General features: G+C 44.5%; 1 protein-coding gene across 2 annotated transcripts in view; it reads left to right on the top strand.

The window, feature by feature from the left end:
• The window catches only part of TBC1D12 (TBC1 domain family member 12), a 90,620-nt gene that overhangs the window by 9,848 nt on the left and 67,889 nt on the right, over positions 1-12,883 (top strand). The window contains exon 1 of one of the 2 annotated variants that reach the window (XM_070432667.1): positions 7,202-8,206. The exons of the other annotated variant lie outside the window; for it this stretch is intronic. Coding sequence (XP_070288768.1) covers positions 7,296-8,206 — 911 coding nt within the window. The 5' untranslated portion in view covers positions 7,202-7,295. Of the gene's footprint in view, positions 1-7,201; positions 8,207-12,883 lie in introns of those variants that run through there. 2 annotated transcript variants of the gene reach the window in all.

The following is a 12,883-nucleotide window of genomic DNA, read 5'->3' as shown; positions in this document are numbered from 1 at the left end:
TATTGGCAGCTTCTAGCACATTATTGCAAGCCCTCAAAATGGCGTTTTTAGCTCTATATCCTCCATTTCTGTCATTTTTTTTGTCTCCGCATTTTTTATGCTTTCTTGGTGCACCCCCTTGTGGTCTTTGTGCGCAGTCTTGTTCTAGTTAAGCCTTGATTGTTGTAGTTAATACTAGAGGGATTTGACCACCAGGCCAACTGGCTGTGAGAATCACCTGTGTCTGCCGGGAAAACTTCTGTCCTCTGGAGAGGTGCTAATCTAGCCTTTGCCTGAGGCTATCCGGCAAATGGCTCTGCGCAGGGCTTGGGCGGGGCAGGTCGCATGGGCTCAACAGGGCGGGCGGAGGGAGCAGTTATGGCTCTTCTCAGTCCCGTTCCCAGAGGCTCTGCTTCTCGGAGTCCCAGCAATCGCTGCAAACCTCGGAGAGAAAGCTGCCCTCACATTCCAACTGATGCCAGACAATCCCACCTCTCCCGTTTGAGTCTGAGTCCCTAGAGACTCGCCCGGATCTGGAGCTCAGAGTCTGAGACTCCCTCCTGATTGAAAACGACAACCACGCCCTCAGCCACCAGCCCGCTTTGCGCGCACACCTCGGTACCTTTGTATTTTCCACACTGCGCCTCCTCTGAGCCTCGTAATGCTGTTCTCTTTCTTTCTAGTTGAAGAGTCTCTCCTCAGCCAGCCTTCCTGTGGTTCTGGGTGATGTCTGTTCCGTCTTTTAGTTGTATTTTTGAAGTGGTTGTTTGCGGCAGCAGTCTCCGGTGTTTACCTATGCCACCACCTTGGTCTCGATTCTGTACATGTACTTTTTAAAAAATCCTTATTTGTGGTTATGTTTTCATTGATTTTAGAGAGAGAGAAAGGAGAGAGAGAAACATCGATGTGAGGAAATTCCTTTGAAGGGTATATCCAGGAGTGGAATTGCTGGGTCATAGGTTATGCATGCATTTGATTTGACTATGTCACGCCAACTGGGTCTCCAGAGTAGCTGCAGTCATCAGAGGTTTTCTACTACATCCCCAGTCCTCCTCAACAGAGCATCCTGAATTCTTCTTTTCAATTACTTTTTCTTTCTACCCCTTTTATAGTTCACAAACCCATTGTGAGCAAGCCACCAGGGTTCTGTTCTTCCCCAGTAGCCTAGATCCAGATCCAGCTTATCACATCCCCTTCAGGAATTCACAGTACACAGCTATATACTAAAGATAATGGCCATCTTTTAAAGGAGATTTCTGTTGTCTTTTACTAAACATTTAAAGTACTGTAGCCCTAACCAGTTTGGCTCAGTGGATAGAGCGTCGGCCTGCGGACTCAAGGGTCCCAGGTTCGATTCTGGTCGAGGACATGTACCTTGGTTGCGGGCACATCCCCAGTGGGGAGTGTGCAGGAGGCAGCTGATTGGTGTTTCTCTCTCATCGATGTTTCTAACTCTCTATCCCTCTCCCTTCCTCTCTGTAAAAAAATCAATAAAATATATTTAAAAAAATAATAAAGTACTGTAAAATGATCTCTTAGCCTATAGTTGTACACTTTCAATTCACAAATATTTCTTAGGATTATCTAGTCATTAAGGTGACTAGAAGCAGGTTGAGCCAAAGAAATTTTATACATATTCTCAAAAGAAATATAAATGGCAAAAAAAGAGAAAAGAAATATAAATGGTTATGTAATATGGAAGCCAGGTGGAGGAGGGGGGAGTTCAGATGGGCAGATGGGAAATGTAAAATTGCACAGTTTTCCTGGAGAGCAATTTGAAAATATGTATCAAAGGACAAAATAGTAACTTACAGTGCAGAAACCTGACAGACATTATTTTGACTAAGTTATTAAAGTTAGTATCACCAGGATTGGAATAAACGAACATCATGAGCTTCCTGATAAAATGCACTGAGGACACAATGTCACTTTTGTGGTGTTCTTACCAAAAATGTAATACCTGAATTTAATGATGAGGAAGCAATTAGCCCAACCTAAATTGAGGGACATGTTACAAAAGTGTCAAGGTCATTCAGGATCAGCTGCATAATTTACAGAGCCCAGTTCAAATTAAAATATGAGGGTGGGCCCTGACTGGTTTGGCTCAGTGGATAGAGCGTCAGCCTGCGGACCGAAAGGTCCCAGGTTCGATTCCAGTCAAGGGCATGTACCTTGGTTGCGGGCACATCCCCAGTAGGAGGTGTGCAGGAGGCAGCTGATCGATGTTTCTAACTCTCTATCCCTCTCCCTTCCTCTCTGTAAAAAAAAAAAAAATCAATAAAATATATATTAAAAAAATATGAGGGTGGAAGGAACATTGGCTGCCTCATGCGTACCCCCTACTGGAGATCCAGCCTGAAACCTGGGCAGGTGCTGGAACCCCTGTACCCTGAATGGGAATCAAATCGAACCAGTAATCTTTTGGTGCATGGGACGATGCCCAAATTTGGTTTGTGGCTGTCTCCCTGTGGCTCACCAAACAGCAGCTGCTCTGTGATCTTATATCATTCATTTCCAACATATATCTCATCCTTTTGAGTTAATCTGCAATATTCATCCTTTCAATACTTGTAATCTAACTATAATCCACAACCTTAGTCCTAGTCATCCTCTTTTACCAGCTAAGGCTTTATCAGGCATGCATGGAATTTTTAAACCATTTGTGGAAGTTGAAGATGAATTCAGTAGCAATACAAGGCGCATGGTCCCACAGAAGATTGTTCATTCCCATTGCTTTGCAGAATTTTAATTTGGATTTTGATACCAGATTCTATGTCCTGTTAACCAATTTTCAAATGAACATACTTATCACATTTTTGTTTAATCAGTTCATCAACAAAGACTCACAGCTTTCAGATCAGTGTATAAGAGGATAACCCATGGTTATTTTAGGTTTCAGTAGTGCATACTCACACAAAACAAATCATTTGGGTAAACATTCATCTATAAAAGATGAAATTGCATGTATCCAAGAGTATAAATAGAAATCAGCATCAGGCAGTTCCTGAATCATGGTCTTGAGGATTACAGATATGCTTAATCTGTTGAGTTGTGAGTTTCCTGGGGACTAGACAAATATTTTGATAGTTTTATTCTAATAGACACATTTTATTTTGATAGACACATCTGCTTATTCATATATTTCTATAATAACTGTTTATTGAACAGTTACTATGTGCTTGGCAGTGTGCTAGATACTATTGCTAAAAAGATGAACAAAACAGACATACTCCTTCTCCTTGTAGAGCTTGCATTGTAGTGTGTGTGTGTGTGTGTGTGTGTGTGTGTGTGTATGTACAAATACTAGCCCCCAAAAAACAAAATTGTAGCTGTAATACTGATTACAAAGAAAAAGTGTGTTATAAAAACATAACAAATCTAAGCAATTGGAGGAGAGGTCAAAGAAGGCTTCTCTGAGAAGCTGACATTAAAACTGAGTCCTGCCCTGACTGGGTAGCTCAGTTGGTTACTTTTGGAACTCACGGACCACCGGTTGGCAACCGCTGGGTTAGAGTGTTGTCCCAATACGCCAAGGTTGCTGGTTTGATCCCAGGCAGGACTCACACAAGAACCGCCGAAACCGGTTTGGCTCAGTGGATAGAGCGTCGGCCTCCGGACTGGAGGGTCCCGGGTTCAATTCCGGTCAGGGGCATGTGCCTGGGTTGCGGGCACATCCCCAGTGGGGGGTGTGCAGGAGGCAGCTGATCGATGTTTCTAACTCTCTGTCTCTCTCCCTTCCTCTCTTTGAAAAATCAATAAAATATAAAAAAAAAAAAAAAAGAATCAACCAATGAATGTATAAGTAAGTGGAACAACAAATTGATGTTTCTCTCCCTCCCCCCCACTCACCATCTTTCTCCCTCTCTTCTTTAAAAAAAAATAAACTGAGTCCTGAAGTGAGAGTAGAAGAAAATAGATTGGCAAGGTGGGGAAAAGTCCTCTCATGCACAAAGATCCTTAGGGAGAAAGGGCTTACTTAGCACACAATTCAGAAACAGAGAAAAGGGCCATGTGTCTGAAACATGATGAGAAGATAAATGTGAGATGAGGCTGGAGATGTATACAACAAAGACCCAGATCGTCTTGGGAAACATTCTAGCTATACAATCTTGGAGAAAGAGCTTTGTAGCAGCTAGAATAAAAAGAATGCCAATGTAACTGAAATTCAGGGCGTCCGGGAGAAAAGTGGGAGAGGAGACTAGACAAATAGACCATGAAGAGCTTAATAGGTCATGAAAAAAGATTTTGTCTCTAGCGTTAAGAAAATAGGAAGCCATTACATTTTGATTAAGGAAGAACCCTCCCAAAGAGTACTTAGAAGAAACAGCCAAAAATGCAGAAGAAAAAAAAGGAAACAATAGAGTAATGGAAAACTAAGGAAAAAGTGTTTCTTTTAAAAGGGTGAAAGGTTAATACGATGATGGCTAAAAAAGCAGGGCACTGACATGATCAGATTTGTGTTTGTAAAAAAGTACTTTGGCTGCAGCATGGAGAATTATTTGGATGTGGCCCCTGATGAATGTGCAGAGAGCGACTGGAGGTTAATTCTGTCACCTGGGAATGAGATTATGGTAAATTAGTCTGGGTGGGTGGAAATTTAAAAGACATTTGCATTAGATCCTCAGCCCTTATTCATCTTGCAGCTGAAAGTCTGTAAGCATCTTTCAGTTATTTCAGAGGATCTAATGTAAAAAATGGTTAGCATAGCCGATAACACAGTATTATATGATTAAAAATAAAGATAGGGATAAAGCAGACTTCAATAATTACTTGGTGTGTTAGTTTCCTACGGCTGTGATAACAAATTACCACAACTTGGTAGCTTAAAACAACAAAAAGTTGTTCTCTCACAGTTTTGGAGACTAGAAATCTGAAAGCAAGGTGTTGGTAGGATTGCCTTTTTCCGAAGGCTCTAAGGAGAATTTATTTCATGTCTCTCTCCTAACTTATGGTATCTGTCAGCAATTTTTTTGTGTTCCTTGGCTTGTAGATGCATCACTTTCATCTCTGCTCCTATCTTCACATGGAATTTCCCTGTGCCTGTCTTAGATGAGGGCACCTAATTATTAGCTCTATGAGGAGAGGGAGGATGTCCAATCCAGGATTATCTCATTTTGAGATACTTACCATAATTACATCTGAAGAACCCTTACAACTTGCACATATCTTTTTGAGGGACACAATTCAATCCACTACACTTGGCTAATGAGATAAGATGATATAATACTGTCATTCAGTGATATATGGAATGCTTCAATAGGAGCAGATTCAGAGTATACTGGGCTGCATATCTGGTGCTTTGGCCAGACGGGTCATGCTGTGCTGTCTGTTCCTAAAACACATAGATAGGAAGGTACTGACATCAGGCCAGGCCTTGAGATACGATCTCATGACCCCTTCCCAGCACGCAGGCCTTCTTTCTCAGAAGGCCCAGAAGTCTCATTCCAAATTTGGGAGACAAAGGACTGGAAAAAGTATAAAGAGAGTTTCCTCCATATTGGGGGGCCCAGAATTTGAAAGACACATTTTTCTCTGGGCCTCCACAAAATTTAATAATAAAAGGTAACTCTTGCAGTCAGCACTGCAGTTCAGCCTCTTCTTCAGCAGGGTGTAGCTGTAGTCAGCTGGCCAGCTTAATAAAGGCTCTTAAATTTAAATTCTGAGTCGGTGGTCTATCTCGCTGAGTGAACCCATCACAGGAGGAGGCATTTGTGAGTTTACACTTGGACATATTGAGCTTGAGGTGACTGGACGTACTTTTATTAAAAGCATATGAGGCGCCAAAGCCGCCCGTGGCCCGGATCATCTTCCCGTCCTGGCCTGCCAACTCGGGCGCCGGCACAGGGAGTAACTTGGGGTTACTAGTCATATAACCTATATATGACTAGTATTACCAGTCATATATAGGTTATATTCACTCTTTTTGTGTATATGTATATCCTATCTAATAAAAGAGTAATATGCAAATTAACCATCACTCCACGACAAAGATGGCGGCACCCATAGTGCCCGGGGCAGGATGCTGGTGGCATAACCCAGGCAACACAAGCCTGGCATCCGCTCCTCAGCCGTGCAGAGGGAGGTGAGGGGCCTCTGGCCAGAGGCCGGGGCAAGGGATGCTGGAGTCGTTGAAGGCCAGGCTGAGGGACCCCTGCCTCCGTGCACGAATTTCGTGCACTGGGCCTCTAGTATATTTATAAGAAAATCTTTTACAGATTGATAGTGCTGCTCCCTCTACTACTGCATTCTATTTCTGCCCTCTTTCATTGACATATTTTTAGAATGAGTGGTCTATATTTGCTGCTTCATTTTATCCACAAGTAGTGCCTCTTTAATCCTTTGCAATACAACTTCTTTGTTTATCCTGAAATTGACACTTTTGAGTCACTTCTGTACCTCCATCTTTATTCTTTCTTCCTAGATGCTATTACTCATTATGCTGATGACTTCAATTTGCATGTCCATCTAAGTTCTAGCTCAAGTTTAGACCTCTAACTAGATGCTGGATAGTCTCAGCCTTTTACTTTACCAGATATAGTTCCTCTATTAATAAACTTTTTCCAATCCCTATTTCTTCAAGCCACATCAGTTTCAATCTCAAAAGGTTTTGTAGTAATTGCTGGTTCCTTCCTCTTCTTACACACCTCATTTCCACTCAATGATTATCACCCCATTTTAATCCGTTTTCACAGGGTGCTGGAATTATTTCAATAGCCCCTCTCTGCCTACTTCCTCTCCCTCCTTGAGTGATAAAGGAAATCTTTAAGAAAAGCGATGCGATGAAGTGTGGTGCTAGATAAGATAACTTGAGTAGTATTTGGGAAGATGAAGTGGAGACGGGAGGGTGTTGACGTGAGGAGATGAAGCCCTAAATTGTAGCAATGGTGATGGAGAAGATGGATGTAAAAGGGTAATTAGAGCTGGAAGGATCTAACACCCCGTAGTCTCCTATCAATTAAGTACGTCACGTGCTCCTCTAAGAACTGTCATACTCGGAGGGGACCAACCAACCTCCACCATCCAGATGGCGGATCCCAGATTGGCCGCCGGAGTGGTAGGGAGAGGGCCTCTCTAGCTGGCGTCTCTATGGTTCGCGGAATCGCCGGGTCCGGGCTTGACCGGTCCGGCTTTTGCGCGTGCGCAAACCCAGGCACTGGCCCGCCCTCCCGCAACTGCCCGAACCCGGGCTGGGAGGGGTGGGTCTGGGAAGGTTGCGGCGGCGGCCGCCGCGGCCCCGGCACCGAGGGCTATACCCGGGCCGAGCCTGCGCCGGGGACTTCGCCGCCGCCTCCTCGGGCGGCGCTCACCCGGCCCGGATGCTGGGTCCGGAGGATGCCGGAGGCTGCTCGGGAAGAAACCCCAAGTTACTCCCTGTGCCGGCGCCCGAGTCGGCGGGCCAGGACGGGAAGATGATCCGGGCCACGGGCGGCTTTGGCGGAGGCGTCGGCGCTGTGGAGCCGCCGGAGGAGGGGGAGGAGGAGGAGGAGGAGGAGACGCCGCCTCAGCAGCTCTTTCGGCGTTACCTCGCGGCGGCCGTGGGGCAGCTGGAGCCCGGGCTGTGCTCCTGTCCGCTCCCCGCCGGCCAGTGCCGCGCTCCAGCGCCCTCGGCAGCCCCGCACCCAGCCCCGGGCTCCAAGCACCGAGGCGCGGAGGCGGCGGGTGCCAGCGCGCCGCGGCACGGAGGCATGACCAACGGGGACTCGGGCTTTCTGCCGGGCCAGGACTGTCGCGACCCGGAGGAGGCTCGCGGGCTGGCGCGCGCAGACGGTCGGGAGCCACGCCACCACCGCCTCCGCCTGGAGGGGCCCGGCGACGAGGGCGCGGACGCTGCGGGCCGCCGGTCCGACTGGGCCGCTCCGCTCGAGGACCCGCTGCGGAGCTGCTGCCTGGCGGCGGCGGAGGGCGCGGAGGACAGCCCCGCCAGCGCTGGCAGCGGCAGCGAGGACTGGGAGCCGCCGGGAGCCGGAGCGGGGGGTCCCGAGGAAGGCGCGTCCCCCGCCGCCCCGGCCGAGAGGACTAGAGGGGGCGCCGGCGCGGAGCCGCGCTTCGGCTTCTCCGACGTCCACTTGAACTCTCGGAACACGTTCGAGGTGAGCCGCCGCCAGAGCGCCCGAGACCACCTGCCCCCGGCGGGGCCGCCGGTGCCTTCGTCCGCCGCGGAGCAGGGCCCCGCGGGGACCTCGGCCCGGGCTCGACGGAGCGGCGGCTTCGCCGACTTCTTCGCCAGGTACAGCGCTGGCCGCGCGGGGCGCGGGGCTCGGGGCGGGTGGGGCCGGGCGGCGCGGGCTCTCGCTGACGCCCGGACTTGGCTTTGATTTGTCGCCGCGGGGAGAGGAACTGGGTCTGCGTGGTGCTGTCTGCGCCCGTGAGATCTGGGGAGCGCGCCTTTCTGTTCCCCTGTGGCCTGGAGGCTCTCGACACCTGCCTTTCATCCCTGGTTTTGTATTCGGGACCCGCCAGCCTGGTAGTGCCCAACCTACAGCTTCGCCTCTTCGGGGAAAGCAGACAGCCTACTCCGTCCCCAATTTTTTTTTTTATTGTACTACAAGGATGTGGGGGAAGGGGAGCAGTGTGTGTAGGGTTGTGATTGTGATAGAGAAAGGGAAATCATTTTGCAAAGCTGTCTACGTGGAATCAAATCCATTCAAATAGTTTGGGAATTCTTGAAATTAGAAGAGGTTGTATTTCACAGCGCTTAACCGTTTCTCCCCCAGTGGCCTTTATTCAAATGTAGTTTGGTGTTTAGAATTTAAAGCCAAATTACGATGTCAGTTTAAGCTAGAAAATCCCTCTTCTCTACTCTGTCAGATAGCCCTCCACTTTTTTCCAGCAACTTCATTTTACGTTTTTACGGTATTATTTATATCATTTGACCTGCTTTTCTTGAAATTAAATTATGGTCCTGGACACTCCAGATTTCAGAATGGGGCCTTCCTTGTTGGTTTGCCAGGGGTAAGTTAATAGTCAAAAAGTACTCATCTTAATACACATCAGTGAAGAGCAAAAGCAATCTCCCTTGAGTCAGATTTTGACCCGCTTTTTTTTTTTTTTTAATCTATAAGCAAATGGGAAAGTATTCCCAATTTGTAAAACCCCCTCTTTCAGAGTTCTCTCTCCTGTGTTTTTGTTCCTTTTTCAGGGATCTTCACAAACAGCAGAAATAAACAAATTCTACAGCTCAAGTTTTAGAGGATTATACAATTGGTGTGCATTGTAGATACAGTCACAATTTTCTGATTGTAATTAATGTATCTTATTCTTTTTTCTATTTTATTATCCCTTACTATCCCAGCTTGTATAAATTTGCAAGTAAGTTATAAAATTGTTTAAATCAAGATTGGGAAATCCTAATTTTGTGTTACTCATAGGACAAAACATATAGAGTAGTAAGATCTGCATTTGTGCCTGTAGGTGCAAAAATATACTTAAAGCTTGTAGTGGCAGTATTTTAAAAGCTCTCTAGATGAGTTAAGTGTATATATTTGTGACCTTGTGTGGCCTTTATGTGCTTATTGGTCATGTTTTGATGTCAGGTGTCAGGTAATGTTAGACCTGGGAGGGGCTTTGGGGACCACTAATTCAACCATTGTACCCAGAGTACTTGCTCTACACCACCCATTGGGAATAGCGATGGTTTGGACAATGGTTATGATCTTTAACTTGGAGGTGGAGTACAGGCTAGTGGGGATTATGCATTGCAATTAATGAATAATAAGGCACATCTATTGTAAGAGGCTTTCATATTGTTAACTGTAGGCAGGAATTTTGTTATAATTTTAAAAATTTTCTTTATCCTCTAGGTTAATAGGATTTTAGTTAATGTAGCTAGTTGACATTCATGTGGCCACACGGATGTGTATCAGACCACTGGGTTCTAAGTTAGAACTTAGTACCCTGAAGTTAATTTCTTTAAGCCTCATTTTTCTTAATTGCAGTCTGTGAAGATTCTAGGTGTCCAACCAAAGGACTTGTATGCATGCATATAAGCCAAACCAATGGAAATGGACAACAGGGGGATGAGAACATGAGTGGGGGGGTGGGGAGGTTGGGGGTTAATGGGCGGATGAGGACACATTTGTAATACCTTAACCAATAAAGAAATTTAAAAAAAAAAGATTCTAGGTGTCATTACTTCCTTTATATAACATTGATGGGAAAGGAGAGAGTCAGACAGGCACAGTTTTTCTCCTAGCGTTTGACCAAAACCTTAACTGGATTCTGAACACATTAAAGGCAGAGACTATCACATTCATCTCTGAATCTATAATACCTAGCCTGGTATAAAGAACCCCACTCAGATTGTGTTGACTTGGCAACTTGCATGGACTCTCCCTCTACTGTTCTATAGGTAATAATTTGTACCTAGTAATTTTGAACAGTCTTGCATCCCCAGGCAGAATAATCAGAAATTTTCCTTGCTCCTGCAGCCTAAGAGGCTTTTTTCTTCCTGTGCACAGGTGTTATTCTCAACTCGGAAGCTCTGAGCCAGGGCCTCCTTTGGGGACATCTTGTTCTAGGATGTATTCTCATTCTTGGGTGCAGCCCTTACCCCAACTTCATTTTTTGATGAGGAAGCTCACTGTCTAAATAAGGTAGTTTACTCAAATAATGGCAGATCTGGGATTATAAACCAGGAAACCAGGATTCCTAGTTTTCAGTTCAGGTTTACATTCCATAACAACTGCTGTTCACCTGGGGCTCTTTTCTCTCCCACCTGATTATCTTCCATCTTTTCCTTCTTCCTGCTTCCTCTCTTTCCTGTAACAGAAATACTTCTAAAGAATAGCTCAGGTTTGTTTTACCTTAGTTAAGGGGAACATTTTACAACAATATATCTATTACTGTAAAGTTATGTTCCGTTAGATACATCATTGGCAGGAGATTCATTGACTGGGGCAGAAATCTTACGGGAGAGAAAGGAATTTGGTTCAGGATGGGACCACTGTCATGATCTCCTGCTTCCTCTCCCTTCAAGATGAGGTGAATTGTAGTTCTTTCCTTCTTGGGGGCTTGCCTCACCTTCACAGGGGCATCTCTGTGTTTATGGTGATTTGACAGTGGGAGACCTAGAAGTAATAACATTCCTTCTGATCCTTAGCCCTTTCCTGTCTATACTTAAAAGTTTTGAAATGCTAGGTAGGCACTACTACCCCCACTGTCATCATCTCATCAGTGAGGAGGAGATGAAAACTTAAAAAAAATGTATTTTCCCCGTGTCTGACTCCCATCCCAACTCCTTCCCCAAGATTCAGTATTTTCTTTTTTTAAAAAAAAAATAATGATAATAAATAAAACAACCAATCACAAAACATTATAGGGAATAGGGACCTACATTAAACCGTGTGAAGTCCAGCATTGGTTCAAGGAATTCAGTCATGGTTTTAAGGTGGATGGTTAGAGATATGATAATATGAATATAAATACAGTAGAATGGTTTGGGGAAACTCCAATTTTTGTGGGACTAAGATAATTTTAAGAGCTCAAGCATACCATTTTGAAATGTTAAAGTGTTAATATTTTAACATTATACCCCAGTAAGCAAAGCAGACTATTCATCCAATATTAACTTGGAGTTACTTGTTCAGTAGAAATTTTCTGTATTATTCAAAATGGACATAGATTTTTTAAAATATTTTTTATTTTATAATAGTTTTAGATTTTCAGAAAAGTTACACAGATATTACATACAGAGAGTTCCCCCATACTGCTCACCCTTTCCCTTATTGTCAACATCATATTACTGTAGTACATTTGTCACAACTTAGAAAGCAGCATTTGTACAGTAAGTCCTCACTTAACATCTTCAATAGGTTGCGAAACTTTAAGTGAAACGATGCATAACAAAACCAATATTACTGTAGGCTAATTGATATAAACAAGAGTTAAGTTCCTACAGTATCTTGGCATCTCATCAATGTTATAATGAAACGATCTTATTCAAGGACTTGCTATATATTCTGTTACTTAAACCTCACACTTTGTTTGGCATAGAATTATTGACTAAAAGTTTTTTATTTGGGGAAAGTTGTGTTTTACTGTAAAGTAAAAAATGTTTAAAGTAGAAGGAACTTCAGGGATCACTTTATGCATTGTTTGATATCCTATGGAAAACCGACAGTGCTGTTGCCAGTGAAATATTTAAAAAAAAATTTTTTTTAAATACATCTTTATTGATTTCAGAGAGGAAGGGAGAGAGAAAGAGAGATAGAAACATCAATGATGAGAGAGAATCATTGATTGGCTGCCTCCTGCACGTCCCCTAATGGGGATCGAGCCCGCAACCCAGGCATGTGCCCTTGACCGGAATCGAACCTGGGACCCTTCAGTCCACAGGCGTCAGACGCTCTATCCACTGAGCCAAACCAGCTAGGGCGCCAGTGAAATATTTTATTTGCTAGCAGCTCTAACAGCGGTTCTCAACCTGTGGTTCTCGACCATCGGAAAACACATGTAGCATATCAGATATTTACATTACGATTCATAACAGTAGCAAAATTACAGTTATGAAGTAGCAACAAAAATAATTTTATGGTTGGGGGTTACCACAACATGAGGAACTGTATTAAAGGGTCGCAGCATTAGGAAGGTTGAGAACCACTGCTTTAGAAAATGCTAGATTTTTTTCTTCTTTGGAATGGGAAGGGGTAAAGGAGGATGACAGGTGTAGTAAGTAATCAATGAACTAGAATTTGAGACTTGAACTTTATGACCATGAGTTATTTCTCAAAGGTGGCCAGTGCTCCACTTTGGTGAACTAATAGCCTAGTGCAGGGGTGGGCAAACTTTTTGACTCGAGGGCCACAGTGGGTTCTTAAACTGAACCGGAGGGCCGGAACAAAAGCATGGATGGAGTGTTTGTGTGAACTAATATAAATTCAAAGTAAACATCATTACATAAAGGGGT

The sequence above is a fragment of the Myotis yumanensis genome, unplaced genomic scaffold (genome assembly GCF_028538775.1).
Source record: "Myotis yumanensis isolate MYYU_CA2020_CCGP unplaced genomic scaffold, mMyoYum1.0.hap1 SCAF_13, whole genome shotgun sequence".
NCBI lineage: Eukaryota > Metazoa > Chordata > Mammalia > Chiroptera > Vespertilionidae > Myotis > Myotis yumanensis.
The sequence above is the reverse complement of the archived record's forward strand: the minus strand, read 5'-3'. Positions and strand labels throughout refer to the sequence as shown.